We start from the raw sequence: 25,515 nt of genomic DNA on the forward strand, positions 1-25,515 counted from the left end.
ATGACAAGAAAAAAAAAATCAATCAATAAAAAAATAAGTGAGGATAGCACCCATTCTTCAATGCTACTATTATTAAACCATAAACCAAAAATCATACTGCATGTACATTAAGGGCCTAAAGTCTAGGATTCAGAATTATAAATCAACCATAATCATCTACATGGCCTCCTGAAATAAATCAACCTGCAAAGGAGAACTTTCACACTGTGCTGAGACTGGGTTAAGGGATTGTTCAACCTTTAAACCTCCTGCTGTTTGACAGGGGCAAGGTGGTGTGGTGGTGCAGACATCACCTAATGCCTCACCTGGTGCTCAAAGTCATCATTTTGTAGGGATCTTGTATGTGAAATTGGTTAAATAAGATATATACAGTCATGGACAAAGTAGTTTCTCTTTTGCTCCTCCAGTAATAAGAAAAACGATCTTTGTGTTAAGTTTCAATATATATTACACCAATTAGATTTTATTTTTTTTGCTATGTGAATAGGTTTGTTTCTTCATTACTCATCGACCACCCAACTACCAATGAATCAACAAATTCAATAAGACACTAAGTAACTTTTCAACAGAGTCTAGACAATAAAGAGTTCTCAAGAACTATGGTTTTGTAGAACTTAGTTTTATTTTCTTTTGTAAACGTGAAATCCATTTTAAAGTATGGTTTTCGTTAGCATATACTGAATGGCTACGGCTAAAACTAAATGACAGTGTTTTTGTGTTCCGCTTTAAAAATATAGCCAAAAAGTTAAATTTGACTTGGGCTCTAACGTATCTCCCTGTAAAATATAAATCAAAGTCCTATGGCTACCATGTAAAGGAAAGGCTCTGTAGCAAGACCAGTAAGTTATGATAAACCCAATGGCTTTATGCTAGTATGTGATATGTTTAAAGAAGAAAAACTGAGCTAGCTTACTAGGGAATTTGAAACGTGATTATGAGATACAACACATGTGCTCAAATCATAGAGGAGCGGCCACTGAAGCTGACAGGCTGACTAGAAACCAAACATGACTACTGATACTATGATGGCCAAAGCTTCTATTGACCATTATCATCATCAGTTAACACCTCTACCAAAAAGAGTCTGAAATGAGCGTTTGCAAAGTAGGTTAATATTATGTTAGGAACAGAAACAAAAATATCCAAGTGGGACACAAGACAAATGACAAGATGAACTTTTCCATTCTCAAAAAGAAACCATGTAAAGGAGAGTGTTTAGAGTGACATCAGTGTTGTGGCCGAGTGAGCTTGCCCGCAACTCTCTCCCCTCCAACATACAACCAAAAGGAGCAACCATATTCTAACAGAAAATATCCTAATACCACAGGAATCCTCTGAGAGTCACGGCAGCCAAACAGAGGGCGGAGAGGCTGGAGCCCCCTCGGAGGAGCTGGAACGGGTAAGAGAGAACTTCGCTCCCTGCCCTAAAGACGGTGGTGGCTGCCGTGGGAGGCTCTGTGAGGGAAGGAGTGGGGGAGGGGCCGTGCATCCACAGGATCACCCAGGACTCCCTAGTGCCCTTGCAGCCTAGAGGTAGGCCCTCTAATGGGCGAAAGCTTTCACGCAGGGGGACCTCATCAAGCTGAGACCAGACAGTGAGAACTGATCTGGAAACCGGGCACTAGGTGCAAGAGAAAGCACCCTCCCCCCACCCACACTGTGCTGCGCCATCTTGGCTGAAGGCAGAGGGCTCAGAATATGTGGCTCTTTACCCCCATCCAGTGGCAACAGGCTGTAACTGCAACCAAATAATATCACAATGGGAAAGTCCTGTCCTTCCAACACCAAGCAGTTCATCAAAACTCCAGACCAGAGAGAAAACAAATACCCAGAATTCTGTCCTTAGGACTCAGAAATGAGTAAACTAACTGACAATGAATTCAAAATAGCTATCGTCAAAAAATTCAATGAGATAAAAGAGAATACAGGGAAACAATTTAACCAGCTGAGGGGCTACTTCACAAAAGAGATTGAAACTATAAAGAAGAATCAATCAGAAATAGTAGAGATGAAAAACACAATGGAAGACATAAAACAAAATACGGATTCCCTGAATGCTCAAGTGGTAATCAGGGAGGAGTGAATCAGCATAAACGAAGACAGACATGTTGAATTGCTCCAGACAGAGGAGGAGAGAGAACTGAGACTAAAAAGAAATGAAGAAAGTCCCTGAGAAATATCCGACTCAATGAGGAAATGCAACATAAGAATTATAGGTATCCAAGAAGATGAAGAGAAGGAGAATGGAGCAGAAAGTGTGCTCAAAGAAATAATAGCAGAGAACTTCTTAAATCTAGCGAATGAGAGGGAAATCTGTGTGGAAGATGCTTTCAGATCTCCTAGATGTGTCAACGTAAAAAGACCTACTGCAAGGCATACAGTAGTAAAACTGGCAAAAATGAATGACAAAGAGAGAATACTCAGGGCAGCAAGACAGAAGAAAATAATCTACAAAGGAAGCCCTATCAGACTTTCAGCAGATTTCTCTGCAGAAACCTTACAAGCTGGCAGAGAATGGAATGACATATTCAAAACTTTAAAAGATAAAAATCTTCAGCCAAGAATACTCTATCAAGCAAAAATACCTTCAGATATGAGGGAGAAATTAAATCTTTCCCAGACAAACAAAAGCTAAGGGACTTTGTAGCCATGAGACCCCCCCTACAAGAAATCCTCAAGAAGGCCCTCTTTCCGTGAAAAAAGAAAAAAAGGGAGAAAGGGGTCACAAAACACAGAGTAAGCAGACAAACAGAATCAGAATAGGATAGCAAATATTCAACTACAGCATTAGACTGAAGGGAAGGAAAACACCAAAAACAAAGACAATCTTGTCACTTTAACCACAAACTCATAACACAAGTTGGAATAAGATATGAGACAAACAACTTAGGAGGGGAGGAGGAAAGGGACAGAATCAGTTTAGACTAAGGAAATAAAAGGCCATCAGAAAACGGACTATGTTATGCATGAGATTCTGAATACAAACTTCAGGGTAGCCACTAAATTAAAAAGCAGAACAGAGACACAAAAAATAAATAAGGAAAAAACTAAGAAACACAGCATAAGAAACTGCAGAAGTCAGTGGGTAGACCAAAACACACAGGACCGGAAACAAAGGAAATGCAGGAAAACCAGAAAACGAGTGACAGAATGACAGCATTAAGCCCTCATACATCAATAATCACCCTCAATGTAAATGGATGGAACTCTCCAATAAAAAGACACAGAGTGGCAAGATGGATTAAAGAACAAGATGAAACAATTTGCTGCCTCCAGGAAACACATCTCAGCTCCAATGACGAATACAGGCTCAGAGTGAAGGGGTGGAAGACGATACTCCAAACTAATGGCAAACAAAAGAAAGCAGGTGTTGCAATACTAATATCAGACAAAGTAGATTTCAAGATAAGGAAGGTAAAGAGAGACAAAGAGGGGCAATATATAATGATCAAAGGGACACTACATCAAGAAGAAATAATGCTTATAAATATCTATGCACCCAACACAGGAGCACCAAAGTTCATAAAGCATATATTAACAAACCTAAAAGAAGATATCAAAAGTAACACAATAATAGTAGGGGACCTCAACACCCCACTCACATCAATGGACAGATCATCCAAACAGAAAATCAACAAGGAAACAGTGGAGCTAAACGAAAAGCTAAAACAGTTGGACTTAAGAGACATATATAGAACACTCCATCCAAAAACAGCAGAATACACATTCTTTTCAAGAGTACATGGAACATTCTCAAGGATAGACCATATCTTGGGAAACAAGGAAAGCCTCAATAAATTAAAAAAAATTGAAATAATAACAAGCATCTTCTCTGATCATAACGCTATAAAGCTAGAAATTAATTACAAGAAAAAAGTTGAGAAAGGGACAAAGATGTGGAGACTAAACAATATGCTATTGAACAAGCAATGGATCATTGAAGAAACTAAAGAAGAAATCAAAAAATATCTGGAGACAAGTGAAAATGATAACATGCCATACCAACTCATATGGGATGCAACAAAAGCTGTATTAAGAGGGAAATTCATGGCAATACAGGCACACATTAACGAACAAGAAAAATACCAAATAAGCAATGTTAAACTACACCTAACTGAATTAGAGAAAGAAGAACAAACAAGGCCCAAAGTCAGCAGAAGGAAGGAAATAATAAAAATCAGAGCAGAAATAAATGCTATTGAAACAAAACAGACAGTAGAAAGGATCAATGAAACAAAGAGCTGATTCTTTGAGAAGATAAAATTGACAAACCTCTAGCCAGACCTACAAAGAAAAAAGGAGAGAAAGCTCAAATAAACAAAATCAGAAATGAAAGAGGAGAAATAACAGACTCCACAGAAATATAACGGATTATAAGAGAATACTACAAAAAACTATATGCTGACAAAATGGATATCCTAGAGGAAATGGATAAATTCTTAGACTCTTACAACTTCCCAAAGCTAAGTCAAGAAGAAACAGACAATCTGAACAGACCAATCACAAGGAAAGAGATTGAAACAGCAATCAAAAACATCCCAAAGAATAAAACCCCAGGACCAGACAGCTTTCCTAGGGAATTCTACCACACTTTCAGAGAGGATTTAATACCTATACTTTTCAAGCTATTCCAAAAAATTAGGGAGGAAGGAACACTTCCTAACACATTCTATGAGTCCAACATCACTCTGATACCAAAGCCTGACAAGGACAGTACAAAAAAGGAGAACTACAGGTCAATATAGCTGATGAACATAGATGCAAAAATTCTCAACAAAATTTTGGCAACCAGAATTCAGCAATACATCAAAAGGATCATACATCACTATCAGGTGGGATTCATACCAGGGACACAGGGATGGTTCAACATCCACAAATCAATCAACGTGATACACCACATCAACAAATTGAAGAATAAAAACCACATGATCATCTCAATAGATGCAGAGAAAGCATTTGACAAGATCCAACAGCCATTTATGATAAAAACTCGGAACAAAATAGGGATAGAAGGAAATTACCTCAATGTAATAAATGCCATATATGACAGACCCACAGCCAACATCATACACAATGGGCCATCCCCGAGAACAGGAACGAGACAAGGATGCCCTCTATCACCACTCTTATTCAACACAGTACTGGAGGTTTTGGCCAGAGCAATTAGGCAAGAGAAAGGAATAAAAGGAATCCAAATATGGAGTGAAGAATTGAAACTCTTGCAGTTTGTAAACGACATGATCTTATATACAGAAAACCCCAAAGAATCCACTGGAAAACTATTAGAAATAATCAACAACTACAGCAAAGTTGCAGGGTATAAAATCAACTTACATAAATCAGTAGCATTTCTATACTCTAATAACGAACTAACAGAAAAAGAACTCAAGAACACAATCCCATTCACAATCACAACAGAAAGAATAAAATACCTTGGGGTGATTTTAACTAAGGACGTGAAAGACCTATACAACAAAAACTATAAGACTTTCCTGAAAGAAACTGATGACAACATAAAGAGATGGAAAGACATTCCATGTACGTGGATTGGAAGAATAAACACAGTTAAAATGTCCACACTACCTAAAACAATCTACAGATTCAACGCAATCCCAATCAGAATCCCAATGACATTCTTCACAGAAACAGAACAAAGAATCCTACAATTCATATGGGGCAACCAAAGACCCCGAATTGCTACAGCAATCCTGAGAAAAAAGAACAAAGCTGGAGGCATTACAATCCCTGACTTCAAAACATACTACAAAGCTACAGTAATCAAAACAGCATGGTACTGGTACAAAAACAGGTGCACAGATCAATGGAACAGAATTGAAAGCCCAGAAATAAAACCACACATCTATGGACAGCTAATCTTCGACAAAGGCACTGAGGGCATACAATGGAGAAAAGAAAGTCTCTTCAACAAATGGTGCTGGGAAAACTGGACAGCCACATGTAAAAGAATGAAAATTGACCATTCTTTTTCACCATTCACAAAAATAAACTCAAAATGGACCAAAGACCTAAAGGTAAGACCTGAAACCATAAGGCTTCTGGAAGAAAATATAGACAGTACACTCTTTGACATCAAAATCAAAAGGATCTTTTTGGACACCATGTCTTCTCAGACAAGGGAAACAATAGAAAGAATAAACAAATGGGACTTCATCAGACTAAAGAGCTTCTTCAAGGTGAGGGAAAACAGGATTGAAACAAAAAAACATTTGGGAAAAAATATTTGCAAGTCATATATCGGACAAAGGGTTAATCTCCATAATATATAAAGAACTCATATAACTCAACAACAAAAAATCAAACAACAAAAAATAAATCAAAAAATGGGGTGGGGAGGGGCCGGCCTGGTGGTGCAGTGGTTAAGTGTGCACATTCTACTTTGGCAGCCCGGGGTTCACCAGTTCAGATCCTGGGTGTGGACATAGCACCACTTGGCAAGCCACACTGTGGTAGACGTCCCACATATAAAAGTAGAGGAAGAGGGGCATGGATGTTAGCTCAGGGCCAGTCTTCCTCAGCAAAAATAGGAGGATTGGCAGCAGTCAGCTCAGGGTTAATCTTCCTTTAAAAAAAAAAGGGGCCGGGGAAATGAACAGACATTTCTCCAAAGAAGATACACGGATGGCCAATAGGCACATGAAAAGATGTTCATCATCTCTGATCCTCAGGGATATGCAAAGGAAATCTACACTAAGATATCACCTTACACCCATTAGAATGGCAAAAATAACCGAAACAAAAAGCAACAAATGTTGGAGAGGTTGTGGTGAAAAAGGAACCCTCATAAACTGCTGGTGGGAACGCAAACTGGTGCAGCCACTATGGAAAACAGTATGGAGATTTCACAAAAAATTAAAAATAGAAATACCATATGACCCAGCCATCCCACTACTGGGTATCTATCCAAAGAACTTGAAATCAGCAATTCCAAAAGTCCCATGCACCCCTATGTTCATTGCAGCATTATTTACAATAGCCAAGATGTGGAAGCAACCTAAGTGCCCATCAACAGATTATTGGATAAAGAAGATATGGTATAGATATACAATGGAATACTACTCAGCCATAAAAAAGGATAAAATTGTCCCATTCACAACAACATGGATGGACCTTGAGGGTATTATGTTAAGTGAAATAAGCCAGACAGAGAAAGACAATCTCTGTATGATTCCACTCATACGTGGAAGTTAAACATGTGGACAAAGAGAACACATTAATGGCTACCAGGGGAAAGGGGGGTGAGGGTGGGCACAAAGGGTGAAGTGGTGTACCTACAACATGACTGACAAACAATAATGTACAACTGAAATTTCACAAGGTTGTAAACTATCATAATCTCCATAAAAAGTTAAAAAAAAAAGAAACCATGAAAAATGTATACAGCATATGTGTCAAGAAAACAAAAAGTTTTCAATACTAAAGATTTATGTAGTTCTTTGTTTTGGAAATAGCAAAAGGAGTTGTATGTGCAGTGTGAGGCTCATTCTCTTTGACAGCATCTTTTAAAATACATTAGAAGCATTACTTCATATACAAAAAACCAAAACTTTCCATTTGGAAATAGATTTCAACTTGAACACAGAAAAAATTGATGTTATACATCCCAAAGTCACATCTATCCCTTCATGGATTATTATTATTATTCTTTTTCTTTTAAAGATTGGCACCTGGGCTAACAACTGTTGCCAATCTTTTTTTTTTGTTTCTGCTTTATCTCCCCAACCCCACCCCCCCCCCCGCCCCGTACACAGTTGCATATCCTAGTTTCACATTCTTTTAGTTGTGGGATGTGGGACGCCGCCTCAACGTGGCCTGACGAGCAGTGCCATGTCCGTGCCCAGGATCCGAACCCTGGGCCGTCGCAGTGGAGCGTGCGAACTTAACCACTCGGCCACGGAGCCGGCCCCCATTCATGGATTATTTGATTCAAAGAACTACCCTCAAGATGTGAATTAGCTACATGATCCCTTTCAGAGACAAGAATCTTAATGACAGATCGAAAGTGTCCAAAAACAGATTTTATTCAGGAGCAATCAAGTCCTAGGTCAATTTCCCCTTCAGTTATATCAAAGTTTCCAAAACACTAAGTAAATCAAGGTTGAAGACATCTCTGCCACTCTCTGATCACAGGACTACATCAAGATGAAATAAACCTGGAGATTCTGGCACAAGAGAAGTGTGGCTGATAGTACATCCTCTGATGAACTTCATAAAGGAGTCAATTAGTCCACTGACTTTCTTCACACATATATTCATATTATGGAGGTTTCATTGAGTGGCACCACACTTTTCTGGGTCCCATACTGGCACACTATAGTAACATTCTTGGACATTTGCTTGGTAAGTCTTAAATCTTTCTTAATTTGGATTTGAATACCCGTCAATTTCATCACTCCCAGATACTGCCCCCAGGTGCACCACTAGCACATCAGGATCTGGCAGGCAGTGCTGTGTATGAATCAAGGTAGGAATTAACTGATCCTACATCATGCCACTGTTGTGTATCCACTGGAGTTTGCCATTCTCCATGGGAATGCTCAGCTGGGGACCAAAGCTTCTCTTGAGTGACCATTTTTCAGCCCTGAAAACGTAGGAATGACCACATATATCCAGAGCTGCTCTGCTTTCTGCTGGCATCTGCTATTAAGAGAATATAACCAAGTATTAATGCTGTCTCCTAAACTTATTCTTTATAACTTTGTGGTGGTCAAGGAGTTTTAAACCTTTAACATCAGAATTCAAGTTCTCTTAGTTTTGGCAATGCCAACTTGGTGAAAGTTATATGGCTAGTCCTAATAAAAATGTTTCACTCTTAAGAAACACATACTTTAATCTGAAAAAACACAAATTTAAATTTTTATATTTTTTAAAATTTAAGTTTTACCCTCAGATATCAAGAAATATTTACCTTCCTTCTGATGCCTTTGCTGATAAATAATGCATGCAAGGACAGAAAAATCTAAGGAAAGTTGTCCGAGTTCCCCATCTTTTCTCACTGATCTTCCAGTAGAAAATGTTTTTGCTAGTCACTTGCAAAGATGGTATCCAAAAAACACAAGTGGTCTTACAATGACTTCAAGGAAGAATTTAAGTTATTACACATCACAACATTTCCCTTCCTTAAATAATGCAAGTGTACTAAAATATCACTACGATTGCCCAGACCTGATGGAAAAGGTTTTTCATTATTCATCAGCTGCCTGCGCTGCTTGATCAATGCCCTCAGTGAACTCCAACCTCAAGAAGCTGGTTTTAAGTCAGGTTAGGCAGGAAGCTGTCTGCCCAGGTAACAAAAAGCTATAAAATGAGATGACAAAATGAATTCTCTGATTTTCTTTTAAATGTTTTTGTCCAAAATCTACACTGAATGGAGTCAGAAAGAGCTGTTTTAAGTCTCAAGTCTGGAATCATCTTCAATCTTCTTCACTACTTTCTCAGAAGAGGTTGCTATAAAGAATGCAATTTCTGGTATCTATCCAAATAACTTGAAATCAACAATCCAAAGTGACCTGCATACCCTTATGTTCATTGCAGCACTATTTACAATAGCCAAGACATGGAAGCAATCCAAGTGCCCGTCGACCAATGATTGGATAAAGAAGATGTGATATATATACACAATGGAATACTACTAGCCATAAAAAAAGACAAAATCATCCCACTTGCAACAACATAGAAGGAGACGTGGAGGGAATTATGTTAAGCAAAACAAGCCAGACTGAGAAAGACAAACACCATATGACTTCACTCATATGTGGAAGATAAATAAACACACAGACAAAGAACGCAGTTCAGTGGTTACCAGGAGAAGGAAGGGGATGTACACAGTGGGTGAAGGGGAGCACTTATGTGGTGACATGCAAGAAATAATGTACAACTGAAACTTCACAATGATATAAATTATGATGAACTCAATAAAAAATAATTTAAAAAAGAATGCAATTTCTATTACTTCATTTTTAAGTGGTTCTTTTACTTCAATATTGTTGGAGCTGGTTGAAAACCAACACCTGCATAGGCATCGACATCAATAACAAAAAGACATAAGTTAATTAATATTGCCTTCAAACAGGTGCGTTTCACACCATAAAATCAAAACCTATAAAGCGAAACCATCAAGTTCCACAAAGTACAAGGACAAATAGCCACAGTTATTCCTTCTCCTGGCCTCAGTAGCAGAGAGCAGCACAAATCTGATGACCACCGAGAAAATGTTGAGTATTTGTGAACTCTAATATTCAAATGATACTTTTATGTGTCTGCTTTTCTTTATTACAATTTTGAAGTTCAACAGTGTTTTCACAATGTATTACTAAAACACGAAGAAAAAAAGCAGGCAAGCAACAAAGGGAAGAGAGATAATATGTATTAAAGGATATCCCAGATTATCATAAAGCGATTACTGCTTTCTAGCTTTTCTAAGAGAGCACTCTTAAAAAATACAATAAAATATTAATTGCTTTGATAATCTGTTCTAAAAATATAAACATTAGGTTTGATTTTAAATATATCATTTTCCCCACATTCCTATTTTTTCAATATATGGAATCATCTAGTCTAAGCTATAAAATGCTTCATAACTATTGTATTGAAATGAATTAACATATAAAGATTTTATTTTTTTCCTTTTTCTCCCCAAAGCCCCCTGGTACATAGCTGTGTACTTTTAGTTGTGGGTCCTTCTAGTTGTGGCATGTGGGACGTCACCTCAGCATGGCTTGATGAAGTGGTGTCATGTCCATGCCTAGGATTTGAACTGGTGAAACCCTGGGCTGCCGCAGCGGAGCACATGAACTTAACCACTCAACCACGGGGCCGGCACCGAAATGAGTTAACATATAAAAGATCTTTAGAAACCGAGGTTCTCTAGAAATCAAAGGGATCATATGATCATCTCAATGAGAAATAGGGTGATAGCATTATTCTCATTTTAATGATGCTGCTGAACCAAAATGGAGATTTAACATTATTTAACAAGATTTAGTGTGCTTTCCTATGGAGTAAAGATCTCCCAACATTAGGTTTCTAACTTAGCCATTTAAATTATATTGTAGAAAAACAGCTACATTACAGTAAAGATGAAAACATTAAAAAAAATCAAAACCATGCCATTAGAACCTCAATAACTAGAATGTATCAATGACAAAAACAGCACAAGAAAGCACTTTTTTGGGGGGAGGGAGGATTTACATCAGATCTCAGGATGGTTACAATTTGTCAGAAAATGTAACAGAAAAATAAACTTCATAAGATCCTACATTCATTCAGGCGCTTAGTAAAATATTTACTGACAAACTTCTCTATTATCAACCACGGTTCTAGCCGTTGGGAATGGGGGGGGGATTGGCGGTGGTGGTAGTAGATTGGTCAGGCTAGGCCTTACTGAACCATGCAAAGGACAGGCAGTGGACAAACCCTCAGACAGAAGAGTAGGAGGAGATGAGGTCAGAGTAGTAAGAGGAGGAGGGAAGTGGGATCACACAGGCAGGGCCTTCTAGGCCAAACAACTCTGCACTGAACTCTGGTGAAACGAGGAGACATTGGATGGTTTTGAGCAGAAGAGTGACATAATTCATTTGTTTTAACAGGGTCATTCTAGCTGCTGTGTTAAAAACAGGGAGATGTAGGGGCCAAGGACAGAAGCAGAGAAACCTTTTAGGAGGCTTTTGAAGTAAATTAGATGAAAGATAATGGTGACATGGTTCGGCACTGGATATGATCAGATTCTAGATATAGTTTGAAGACAGTAAGATCCTGATGAGGAATCAAGGATGATGCCAAAGTTAGAGTATTGAGTAGGTATCACTGGAGATGGGGAAGCTGTGCAGAAAGATTGAGAGTTTAATTTTGGTCATGTTGGGTTTCAGATGTCTATTAAATATGCAAGTGGAGAAAGTGAGAAGGCAGTTGGATATAAGAATATGGAGTTCAGGACAGAGGTGTAGGCTGGAGACATAAATTTGGGAACTGTGGGCATAGAGATGACATTTAAAACTAGGAGCCTGGTGGAGATCACAGCAGAGTGAGTATAGAGAATGCCAAGGACTAAGCCAGGAGGCATTCCAACATTAAGAAAGGAGACTGAGCATGAGTACTAGTGAGACAGGAGGAAAACCTAGTGAGAGCGGGGTCTTGGAAAACAAGAGAGGACAGTGTATCAAGGAGGGAGTAACCAACTCCCTCAAATGCTGCTGACGGGCCAAGGAAGGGGAGACTAGTAACTGGCCACTGGCTTTAACCTCATAAAGCTCATTGGTAACCTTGACAGAAGCAGTTTTAGTGGAACGGTATGAGGGAAATCCCAAAGGGAGGGGGTTTAGGAATGAAAGAGAGAAGAGAAATTGAAGATAATGAGTACAGATAATTGTTTCAAGCAGTTTTGCTGCAAAGGGGAACCAAGAAATGGAATAGTGGTGGCAAGAAAAGCGGAATTGAGAGGAGGATTTTTTAAAGTTTATTTTAGGGCATATTTTTGTGTGCTGATGAGAGCAATCCAGGAGAGAACAAATATTGATGATGAGAGGGGAGGAGTGCTGACAGGATGCCCCTGAGTAAGTTAGAGAGGATAAGATCTAGTGGAGAGAAGCACAAGATAACTGATCTATGGTAACCAGGATGAGGCAGATTTGGTGAATAGGTGGGAGTGTGTAGAAGTTCTCATATTGCTTTAAACTTTCTCAGCCGAAGAAAATTATATTTCAGGCAACTCTAATAAGCAACATCAAAAAGTAAGAACTCTGGTCTGCAATAATTTTGTCTCATCTGAGACCATCTCATATTGCTCTCAGCCCACTCCTATTACCCAATAGTGCTTTCTTCTAAAGATGCTCATCTGTTTTTACATCTAACCATCTGGGAAAACCTAAGTATCTGTTAATAGTTCAACACATACAAGGTTCACCAATAAAAACATATGACACTGAGGAAAGAGTGATAAGAGTCAATCAGACTTATTTTTATGCCCTGGTAGAAGGCTCATTTATATGATGACAAATTACTTCAAGTTTTAGATTACAGGACATTGATCATTAAGAGTTTTCCTCTAAGAAGGAAGAGTATTCTAACATTTCACATGTAAAAGTGAAATGCAAGGGGGTGGGGAAGAGTGATGGTGTTTACAGGTACGAACTTGTAACAAGCAGTAAATAAGCCACAGAGATCTAATGCACAGCATAATGAATATAAACAACAGGACTGTATTATAATTATGTAATGATATCGCTACAATAGCAATCATATTACAATATATAAATGTATCAAAGTAACACACAGTACATCTTAAACTTATACAACATTACACATCAAATTTATTCAATCAAAAAAAGTGAAATGCACTTTTCACAACAGGAGACTCTGACTGTGCTTACATGGAGAAACAGAATTGTGAAGGGTACTTACCAACAGTGGTCACAGGAGGCTGGGAAGGGTACTGGGAGCTTGTTGTGGCAGGATACTGACCACCAGGTGGGTAAGGACAGCCTGGGTAACCACTAAAGAACAGAACAGAAAACATTAAATGTTAAGATGACCCAATACTATGGCATCTTTAAGAACGCCATTCAGAAAGTTAAGGTTGACATGTGATTGTTTTACTGGTTAATGGCTTTACAGTCTTAGAGCTATAGTGGTCTATTTAAGCGATGTTGCTATAGAAATTCCACTAATGACACTGGATTTACTTTTAAAGGAAATGGTGAAAATTCTTTTAGTTGGCCCTGGTTATTTGAGGGTCACCTTCGCAGGAGCAGAAGCAACCAGAGTGTTTCTAAGGGCAGTCCAACAGTATCAGAACTGGAAGCAACAAATATTTTGTGAGAGAAATTTTCCATTCTGATTTCCTAGCATATAGGGAAATGATACTATTTAATTTTTACCTGTAGTTCACTGATAACCTTTCTGAGTATCTGATCTGAAAATACTCCTCTTTAAATAAAGTTTAAAAAATTTTCTTCTCACTCTATGAAAAGTTTGTGTCATTCATGTATTCCCATCAGAGCCGGAAGGAACTCTCCTTAGAAGTATTCTCCTGCACTCTCCTATCCAACATTGTTTTATAAATATCACTTACAATATTCCTGACAAATGGTCATCTCTCTCTACCAAACACTAAACGTCATTTCAATATAACTCTAACTAATGGCCCTGAATTTGCATTCTGGAAGATCACTTGAATATTTGAAGACTTCTAACATTTTGCTTTTCTTCAGGTGAAATATTTTTAATTCCTTCAGCCATTCTTCACAGGGCATGACTGTCAGATCTAATCACTTTCCTCTGAATGCTCACTAGTTCGGCGTGTTTCCTTTATAATGGAGAAGAAAAGTAAAACAGGAAGATTACTAGCTACCTGTTAGTTGCACAATAAATCTCAGTTAATCCTATTTTAGCTATAACTGTCAGACCTATGACATTTGCAATTCTGATAACATGCCTTCTACAAGTCCACTAAAATTACTGACTAAAAAGAGCCAGCCCAGAGCCCTGGAGCAAGAGCTCTGAGTTCACAGTCAGTAATCCTTTTCAAGTGCAGTGGCTCAAAGATTCTCTCTCCTATTCGTCCTACCAGCTCACACTTTACAGCCTGTCCCCAACAAAAAAATTCTCTATGTGAGCTGTTGAAGATTGAATGTCATCACATCACTCCCTATCAGTATACAAAATCAGAAAAGAAGAAAGTCCAGCATATTTGTTCCCAGCAGACACATGCTGAAGATACTGACCAGCACTTCAGGTTCCGGTCTCTTTAGCCACCCACGCTACAATGCTGCAAGGAGACAATATCAATCTGACCGCAATTTCTGAAGCCACCTTTTTGAAAACTGGGATAAATTTGCTCATTTTTTCTGGAATTCCTCCCATTTGGCATACCTTTTCACAGACAAGCCGTGATCAGATTGCTGAACTTTCCAGTAACCTGGTATAAAACTCTTCTAGGCCTACAGATACTAACTTCAAAGAACTCCCTGTCTCTTTACTTAGTTTGCTCAGTTTCCCCTTCATGGTTATTCTCTATGTTTAAGGTTAATAATTTTTCTTGAGTAAAAAAAATTATTGAGTAATACTGGTTTCTATTTCTGTACATTATTAAATAATTTGCCTTACATAGCACATCTTTTTCAAATTTTTAAAGAGCCCTTTTTGACCTAAGTGTATTTCAAAAGAATTTTCCGACATACTTATGTTCCTTTTTCTTTATATACCCCTTCAAAACTTACTATTTATTGTATTTAAGGCACTGTTTCTATGTGCTTGAGGCAGAAGCGAAGATATGAACCTATCTCTTCCTCAAGATGCTAATAATCAAAATAGGGCAAAATCTCTGCAAACAAGCCTGACGGGATAAAGGAAATAACAATGCTAAATAAAAGTTCAGGAAACGTCTAGTGGAAAGTCAACACCAGCTAGGGAAGATCAGCGAAGCTTTGGGAGATCCGTCATACCTAGGCAAGCTGCACCTTTATTCTCCTCAGTTCCCCTCCTCAGAACCGGATCTTCTCCAGCCATACTGGAGGGTTTCTCTATTCCTCCCTGGGACTTTTTTGGCTTTCGCACCTTTGCTTACATAAAATGGGTGGGCTGGACTCGATAATCGGTAAGTTTCCTCTCTGTCATAAAATGGTATTACTCTTTGCTGCTCCCTCCACCTCTCAACACCTACTTTTCTTCTTTAAGCCATCCTCATAAGCAGTTCTTTCATCATGAAGCTGTCTCTAGGCTCCCACCTCCAAACCAGATGTGACCTCTCCTTTAAAGCTGTTTATTCATCACAGCACTTACCATTTTCTGTCTTTTCTGACATCAGGAACTGCTTCCTAATAATCTTAATACATGCTTGCCAGCACACATACCAAAACTGGACCAACCATTCTTGACATACCTTTTCGTTTCCTTGTATACATGCTGCAGGTGCTAAATAAAACTTTCAAAAGATCTTAAGATTTGGAAGAGAACTTAGAGATCATCTAGTCCAACTTTCTACAGCAAGAATAAAGACTCTCATATTCATTGTTTTAAGATAAAGATTCTTCTTGAGTCACTGATTTATTAATTCTCCTTTAGGACAAAGGGAGAAGAGAAAGAGGTTCTGAGGCTCTTCTGCCAAGACCTTTTATACATAGAAAGACACAGATGACAATTTGAATACAGTTTCCCTTAACAACTCATGCATGTTACATTTCAAGATTAAAAGTTACATTGCACAGGAAAACACCAAATCTTTGAAAAACAGCTGCCTTAAAAAGAGACTTCTTACCAATAACTTCACAAACAAGTTTTTATGGTTACGTAAGATAAGTGAGTAAGATTTACATTTCTGTCAATATTTTCAGGCTTCGTGTTTATCTCCAAGTTTCTTTGAAATGGCTTTATTGTTCAGAAGTCCATTTTCTTATTGTACTTCCAAGAACCATTCCTCATATGTCTAAAGTTCCTTCTTACTAGCAACTGTTAATTATAAAAGCTTGTAATTTCAAGGCTTCAGACAGGATTTCATTTCTAGAACTTAATCAGAAATTAAAGGCCTCAAGAAATCTAGAACTTACAGCCAGTTTATGTATTACAATCATAGGAATCTTTCTATATTGCCCGACAGATGTTCATCTAGTCTCTGCTTATTTATCAAATTTGACAGAATGCTTACTACATTATAAAGCTAGTCCTTTAAATTAAGAAAGGCCCAGAACTAAATAGCTTGCTAAACTTAAAAGATCCTGCATATATGTACATACACATATTTACTTATGGCAGGTAGTCAGGAAATCTGGCTGCATTATCTGTGAGGGTTGTAATAAGCTAAGAAGAGTTAACAGGGTTAAAGATTTTTTGTTAATTGGTAGAGTAGCGAAAATGTCATCTAGGTACCGGTATATGCCAGTCTTGCACTTTTAGTGAGCCCAAAGACCACCTTTGGAAAGTACTCCCAGACTACTGCTGGAACAAGCACACATTTAAAACGTGGGTTACTAATTATTTCTCAGTGATTTTTCTAGTGTATGTTATTTGTAGACTTATTTCACTATTAATTTAATTTACCTGTGTTATATTATTATCAAACAGGTAAATAAAGGTTGGTAGTACATACAGTCTATGAACGGAATGAAATAAATATCATGAGGACAAGACTGACGACATCATATGAACCATTAATTTGTTCCCTGTAATTTATAGAAAAGCTAAGTTTTTTTTAAGGGCATTAAAATACTTTTCTCCTCAGCTAAATTCATTATAACTAGTATTCCATTAACCTTTCAGACATCTACACTGGATATACAAAGTTCTTAACAGGGAAGTAGCAAGAATTTCAAGGTCCAAAAACAATCAAGATCATTGTCATCACCCCACCCTTTACTACTCCCTAAGTAGAATGAAGCTGCATTTCCCTCGAATGGAAAAACTCCTTCTGAACTATGTGCATACCGATAAAATTCCACCAATTAACTGAGTTTTACCTTCCATTAAACTGCAACTAAATTTACTTTAATGCCCTAGTTAGCACCATTATTTTGATTCTAGATCTAACATAGAATTTCTAATACAATTACTCAAAAAATTATTTTTCATTACCTGGGATTGGGAGGGTATCCAGATGGGTAGGCAGAGATTCCACTTGGCATGCCTGGCATGTACGAAGCTAAAAATAATGTTTAACATTTTTTAAGAATATGCTTATCTAGGTTATAATATGGAAATATAGGTTATCAAATAAGACATACATCACTGTCAAACCACAAATTTCATACGGTTAAAGAAGCCAAATCTCAGCACCAAAATAAGAACTCCACCCATATTAGTTCTTTATTGCAAGCAATAAAAACCTTCAAATCACATAATTCTCAAAACATGAGCTTTGACAACACACATGACAATCTCAACAAGAACAACTGGCAAAGAGGTCAACCTGGTCAGCTCTATAAGCTCTCAAGGCGTCTATAACCTGAGACAGGAGCTAGGCCACTCTGAATTTTAGAGGATGGCAATTCTGCCCTCTTCTGGTCCAAGGTCAGCTTCTTAGAAAGTGACCTCTTTATTATATTCAAGATATCTTTTGATATTTCTTTTAAGACTATGTTGACCGATTAACACAGCTGCTTTTGTTGGCTTGAGTGAGTCCTTTAAAAGACTTCAGGGGCCTGCCAGGTAGCGCAGTGCTTAAGTGCACACGTTCCACTTCAGCAGCCTGGAGTTCGCAGGTTCGAATCCCAGGTGCAGACATGGCACCGCTCGGCAAGCCATGCTGTGGTAGGCGTTCCCACATAGAAAGGAGAGGAAGACAGGCACAGATGTTAGCTCAGGGCCAGGCTTCCTCAGCAAAAAGAGGAGGATTGGCGACAGAAGTTAGCTCAGGGTTCATCTTCCTCAAAAAAAAAAAAAAAAAGACTTCAAACTACTATAAGAAGTCCTATACAAAAGTTATATTCAGCTAGACTGGTTAAAAACAAAACAAACAGGGGCCGGCCCCGTGGCCGAGTGGTTAAGTTTGTGCGCTCCGCTGTGGCAGCCCAGGGTTCGGATCCTGGGTGCGGACATGGCACTGCTCGTCAGGCCACGTTGAGGTGGCGTCCCACATCCCACAACTAGAAGGATGTGCAACTAAGATATACAACTTTGTACAGGGGGCGTTTGGGGAGATAAAGCAGGAAAAAAAAAAAAGGAAGATTGGCAACAGTTGCTAGCCCAGTTGCCAATCTTTAAAAAAAAAACCAAAAACAAACAAAAGCTTAAAAATATCAGGAAAAAAAAGTTCAAATCTAGCAAGCTCAAAGAATGCATTTTATACATATATATATATATATTTTTTTTTTTTTGGCTGAGGAAGAGTTGCACTGAGCTAACATTTGTTGCCAATCTTCCTCTTTTTTTGCTTGAGGAAGATTAGCCCTGAGCTAACATCTGTGCCAATCTTCCTCTATTTTGTATGTGGGTCACTGACCCAACATGGCTGACGAGTGGTGTAGGTCTGCACCTGGGATGTGAACCCACAAACTTGGGCTGCAGAAGCAGAGCATGCTGAACTTAACCACTACGTCATGGGGCCAGCCCCAAAGAATGTATTATATATTTTTTTAAAGAGAACACTAATGACAGAACAAGTCAGTGGTGTCAAGAGGCTAATCAACATAGAGAAAGAAAAAGAGAAGAAGTTAATTTTGGCCTTAACTGGGAATAACTTGTCTGAGAATCAATCTATCCTCAGTGAAATTTTTCTCACTGAATACAATGATGAATTAGCCCTTAATCCATCAATAAATATTTTAGTGCTGTCTATGTGACACGCACCAGAATTTGCTGACAAAAAGAAAGAAAGAAAGAATTCCTGGCCTCAAGTTGCTTACAGTCTAGTGGAGGAGATAAACAAGCAAGGAATAATAATACAGAGTGACACGGGTTACAACAGAGGAAGTACAGAGCGCTATATACAGGACCACACAGGAGGCGCCTAACATAAACCCAGGAGGTGGGGGTAAACTAGACTGATCCCGTAGAGGAATGGTCTATGAAGCCTTGAAGGCAAGAGAGGCAGAGCCTTCAAGAAATGAGCCTTTAGAGCACAGAAAGCAAGTGGGGGGCCGGCTCCACAGCCGAGTGGTTAAGTTCGTGCGCTCTGCTGCAGCAGCCCAGGGTTCGGAACCTGGCCGTGGACAGGGCACCGCTCGTCAGGCCACGTTGAGGCGGTGTCCCACATCCTACAACTAGAAGGACCTGCAACTAAGATATACAGCTGTGTACAGGGGGGGTTTAAAAAAAAAAAGAACAACAACAACAAAAAAGAAAGCAAGTGGGTAGGGAGAAGCATGCTGGGCTCTGACCAGGGGCCTCAGAAGTCTCTACCAGAGTTGCTGAGCATACATCTCCAAATATCAGAGCTCATAATATTGTCAGGATGAATCTATAGATGTCATCAGCAAATTTGTTCTAAATATAACAAAGCTAGGATGATGTTCAGTGCTGTTTTACAAAGAAAAAAAAATCTCAAAATATCACAATTGCTAGATTCCATAAGACATTTTTTCTTCCTGGGGGGCAAAGCACAGCTGATCTTTATGAACACCACGAGATGAGGCCACTAGCAAGTGTCAGCAACGTATACAGTCAATTACTACCCCTGATGCTAGTTTCTCTCTCACACACAGAGACCACCACTTCAGAGTTAAAAGCAATTTCCTCATAATTATACGCAATTTTCCTTTCAAGGTTCTGAAGCGCTAATAATTCCATCAAAGCCTTCAAATTTTGATTTTGGGAAACAACAAATGTTATTTGGACTCAAGACTGGCAAGGAGGCGACGCAATTTTAGGGCCAGAATAAAATGGAATACAAATACACATAACATATGGGGTTATTATAAGGATCAAATAAACAGGAATACGAAGTGCTTAGCAATGGCCCATAGTTACCACTAAAGGTTCACTATTACTGTTATTTGTGAAAACGTGAAGTTTGGCCATAATACTTTTTTAATGCAACTTACAGTTAGCTCAAAAGTCATCCTAAAACAGGAGGGCAAAAATTTTTTGAGTAATGATAAAAATAATAATAGAATATAATTTCTCAACTAGAATATAATATTTATTTAAGTACATATCCAAATTTCTGGGCTACTTCTGGTGTATGTGGGGGAAATGGAATTCAGACCTTCATTTCTTTAGTCATATCTAATAATAATGAATATTGTTGAAATGTATAAAAAGTATTGAAACTGGAATGAATAGACAATAAATGGTCTCTTTTAGTGATTTACCTAAATGAGCTCTAGACCGTGTAATGTGATTTGCAGTGCAAAACTGAACCGCAATAGTGATCTCTTTAGTGTGGTCTCTGAACGCTGCACTTCCAATGTCAATATAAAACTAGAAAAAATTTAGGAAAAAAAAATCGTGCTTAGAAGGCTGCCTAAATTTCCGAAAAAGTTACCATTAACTTGAATGGTCACCAGCAATGTTATTTGAGGAAATAAACATGAATGATGAACTAGGAAATATTTGGTATTTCTAACTTAAATGAGCAAGATTATGTAATCTCAGGTACTAGAGTCAACAGAATTAAGATGAAATAAATTTCTGGTCCAAAGAATCACTAGAATCTTTATTAAAAGAGCAATTAAATCCTAAAACCAAGCTTGTTCTGGCAAGGCAGGGAAGGAAAAGGAAATGGATTCAGAAAGTGCTGTTAGATTCCCATTTAGCTTGTGAATGAAGATGCTCCTCAAGACAGAACGGATTAAAAAGAAACAGGACAATTTACAGCAGAAGAAAAATGAAAGCTCACATAATCAGTCTTCTAAGATGTTTGGTTAATTATAATCTTAAAATTTGTAATAAATAAATAAATAAATAAAAATCACAGCTCAAAACACAACGAAGTCAATACAGGTTTAGTAAAGGCAAAACAAGTAAGTACAACCAACTCTGAGTTATCCAGGGTGATTTTAAAGTATCAGTGAAGAATTATTTTTAAAAAACCCTGAAATAAGAGATGATGTACACCAATGAGGGCAGAATGGCTGACTCCATGCCCCTATCCTCTCCACACAAGGCAAAATCATGAATTGGCTGTACTAACATGAAGAAGGCTGAGAGCTAGATGTCTAATTTTGTATACCCAGAATAGCTGCATGTGAATGATTTAGTTGATTTTGTCATTGATTCTTGTCTACAACACTGATCCTGGCGTTACAAAGTAAAGGGGAGGTCAGACGGCCTTTCAAGTTATGTCTGCTTCCAAACTGATCAAATAAGGCTATTCCATGGGATGTGTAATTAAACAAAACAAAACAAAACACATTCTAGCTCTATTCCAGCATTCTTTCTCCTCCATTTTGGAATCCAACACACCCATGGTTAGACTTCTACCCACAAACGAAAGCCCAAATGCCAGTCTCTGGTGAGAATCTGTACATGCGGATGTGGGGCCTCAGAACACCTCCAAAAAATCCACTAACTTGATAAGCTAAAAAGTAAAGTGAAGTCATTAAAAAAATCTTTATAAAGTTTTCTGTTTTGTTTCTACAAGTTTAAAAGTCAGATCTCAATTCTACTTACTATTTGGTGGCCCTGTTGCCTGGTATGGTGGATAGGAAGCTGAAATAGGACGCGAGAAGACTGGAGGCTCGTCTCCAAACACCACAATCATGACCTGAATAAGCCCCAACAAGTCTGACTGCGGCTAAAAACAGAAAAGAAAGTTAAGTCAGCTACAGATTTACTTTTTAGCAAGAAGAAAAACCTTGGCGATTTCTTATCAGTTTTCAACTCGGCTTGATAATTTTCTTTGTAGAACCCTCAAAATGAAAACTCCATTTGTTTAATTTAATAAAGGTAGGTGATTTTTGCTTATTATTTATGTGTAACAAGGTTGCTGCTTCATGTATATAAAAATGACACCAGCCAAAGCAGTACACTGCAAAATTCAGATAGTACTGTTCTCCATTTGACTCCATGTGGTTAACCAAAACTGACTATATTTCCAATGGACAAATTAAGTAGTCTGGTACAAATTCAGGGATGGATGCAAGTAGTAGTCACAAATATTATTTAAGGTCTTTAAAAGATAACAACCTTTTGGAAACACATCTTCTTAGATTAATTTTTATTAAAGACAGTATTATCAACTCTGAAATTATAGGTAGACTCAGCTTAGAAATCACTAGGTGGTTGTACAAGATACAAATTGCTAAAGGATCTTTCCTTCCAACACCAAAGTTATTAAAGAGTGCCTGTTTTTCCACAAAGGTTGCTAAACTTTTCTCTCAAATATCTAATTTAAGACAAACTATGCTAGGCAAAGTCGTTCAAACTGGCTTATTTGATGGTTCCATTTTCACCCCTTCATATATTTTGTGTATATCTCATCTCATACACTTCATTCATGAGTTCATCAGGTTCTGAAGGATTACTCAATCATCTTCATCAGTCAATCATCTTCCTAACTTCTCCTGATAAAAGATTCACTATCAGTTTTCAACCTTCCAAAGCACCAAACTCATCTCCCTTGTTCAATTTTATCCCAGCTTATGGAAGACAACAATAAACATTTCAGAAAGCTTCCTGTGAAAACTTGGCGATTCCCACCATTCCAGTGCCTTTCTTATGTTTGTCTGGCATTTCCATGCTGAGACTGGGGGTGAGCATGGGCAGTATGTGTGAGCGGGAGATCGTGGCTGGTGTGTGTGTGGGGTGGCTATTGAGACCACACACTTTGACCTTTCGTTATTCAGTCCAACAAAACTCCCAAACTAAATCATAACCTCATGCTTTTTTCATGGAAATATAGTCCACATACCATAAAATCTACCCTTTTAAAGTGTATAGTTCAGTGGGTTTTTTCATCACCACTATCTAATTCTAGAATATTTCCATCATCCCAAGAAGAAACCCATACCCGTTAGTAGTCACTTCCCATTTCCCCCTCCCCTCAGCCCTCAGCAACCACTAATCTATTTTCTGTTGATAGTTTTGCCCGTTCTGGACATTTCATGTAAATGGAATCACACAGTACGTGACCTCTTGTATCTGGCTTCTTTCACTTAATGTTTTCAAGGCTCCTTCTTGTTGTTGTATGAATCAGTACTTCATCCATGCATTCTTATAACCATAGTTTTGTCAGGACAAGTTTTATTTTAATGCTTTATCATACCATTCCTTTCACTCTAAATTCTTTGAAGGAAGGAAAATTAATCTTTAATATCTATTTCCAAGCCTATTATAAAGCAACAAGTCATGAAGTAAAACTAATTCAGAATGACTAAGGACTCATTCAGAATGAGACAGGATATGAAAAGCACCAAGAATACTGCAGCAGCTTGCTGTAGCTGAAACGCTAAGGGTCAACTGAAACAGATAATACCTTGACAAAACTGCTTTCCTACTGAAAACTCTGCAAACTTAAAAAGAAAAATTCCTCTCTTCTCTACCCCTTTTTACTTGTTTGCTTTTTCAGCAAGCAATAAAAAGGTCAGATTTTACATTCTCAGCAGTATACAATACATGTTCAGGATTAGGATTAATAAGCAATTTAATCAGTAAAATCAAGACACATGACAGCAGCCCTAGTTACATTCTGTGTCATGCTAGATCACAATAGCCTCCCATGCGGCTTCCAGTGTTACTTAATTATTTTGACTGAGAGCGTTTCTATAAAAGTTCATGCTCCCATAACAGGAAGCTGTTGCTGAAAATCAGCTGTTTAGGCAGGGACTACATTTTCCAGGCTCCTTACAACTAGTTTACCAATGGACGACCCTAAGCAGAAGCGACTTAACTTCCAAGCCAAGGCAGATAAGAAGGGGGGTACTCCTTTACCACTCTCTCTTTGCTCTCGTTCCTTCAGGGAGAGGACTCTGAAGTTCTGGGAGATGGTGGCACCGCAAGTTGGAAAGGGCCTCAGTCCCTTAAGCACCAAGGAGAGGAAAGCTGCCCGCCAGCGAGGAACACTCCCAGTGCACTATTACACGGGCAAGAAATTTCTGCAGTGTTGAGCCTCTAGCATTTGGGGGTTTATGTTTTAGAGCAGCTAGTGATTATTAGCCAGAGAGCTAATTAATGTATTTATCCAGTACACTTCAGACACTATACCTAATAATCACTGCTTTTAATACCCCATTCTCATTCAAAAATCTATAATGACTCCAACTGCCTATTAAAGGATAAAGTTTTCAGCGAACAATTAGGATCCTCCACAGTATAGCCTTGAATACCATACCAAAGTTAGCCGCCATTATGTCCTTTTTGTTAGATTTGTGAACTATGTCATACATACAGAAATGTATAAAACATATATAACTTTAAAGAGTAACAACAAAGAAAACGCCTTGTAGCCATCATCCAAGTTAAGAAATAGAAGACTGCCAGCCACTGAGAAGTTCCCGACTGGATCCCCTCCACCTGCTCCACACGTAACCACTTCTCTGACGTGGTGAATCATCCTTCTCTTGCTTTACTTTAAACGTACTACCTTATGAATGACTTTTTAAACAGTATGTTTAATTTTGCCTGATTTTGAACTTCATATGAATTAAATCAACCTCTTCGTATTCTATTGAGACTTGTTTCTTTTGTTCAGTAATGTCTATAACATACATTTCTGTTAAAGAGTACAGCTACAGTTAATCCATTTTCATTGCCGTATGGTGTTCCACTGAATGAATATACTACAACTTCTTTATTCCTTCTCCTGTTGTTAACGGTCGTCTGGGTTGTATACAGTCTTTGGCTATTAACAGTGCTATGAATATTCTTGCTATCTTTCCTAGTATATATGTGCAAGGGTTACTCTTGTGCAGTGATTGTCAACTAGGGGTGATATTTTTGTTTCTCAGGGGATATTCAGAAATATCTAGGGACATTTTTGGTTGTCACAACTGGGTATGTGTTATACTACTGGCATCTTGGATAAAGGCTAGAGATCCTACATCCTACCATAAACAGGACAGCCCTCCACAATAATTATCCAGCCCAGAATGTCAGCAGTGCTGAGGTATATACCAAGGCGTGGTTAGGTCA

General features: G+C 38.2%; 1 protein-coding gene and 1 long non-coding RNA gene across 2 annotated transcripts in view; one reads left to right on the forward strand and one right to left on the reverse strand.

The window, feature by feature from the left end:
* TSG101 (tumor susceptibility 101) overlaps positions 1-25,515 on the reverse strand; it is a 51,174-nt gene that overhangs the window by 11,456 nt on the left and 14,203 nt on the right. The window contains exons 5-7 of the mRNA XM_070624458.1: positions 22,057-22,180; positions 17,581-17,647; positions 13,417-13,508 (exon numbers count right to left, since the gene is read on the reverse strand). Coding sequence (XP_070480559.1) covers positions 13,417-13,508; positions 17,581-17,647; positions 22,057-22,180 — 283 coding nt within the window. The remainder of the gene's footprint in view (positions 1-13,416; positions 13,509-17,580; positions 17,648-22,056; positions 22,181-25,515) is intronic.
* LOC139083995 (uncharacterized) lies at positions 1,326-25,049 on the forward strand. The gene is made up of 2 exons (XR_011541237.1): positions 1,326-1,399; positions 24,344-25,049. It is a non-coding gene; the product is annotated as an uncharacterized lncRNA (long non-coding RNA).

Source organism: Equus przewalskii, chromosome 6 (assembly GCF_037783145.1).
Source record: "Equus przewalskii isolate Varuska chromosome 6, EquPr2, whole genome shotgun sequence".
NCBI classification, from domain to species: Eukaryota; Metazoa; Chordata; class Mammalia; order Perissodactyla; family Equidae; genus Equus; species Equus przewalskii.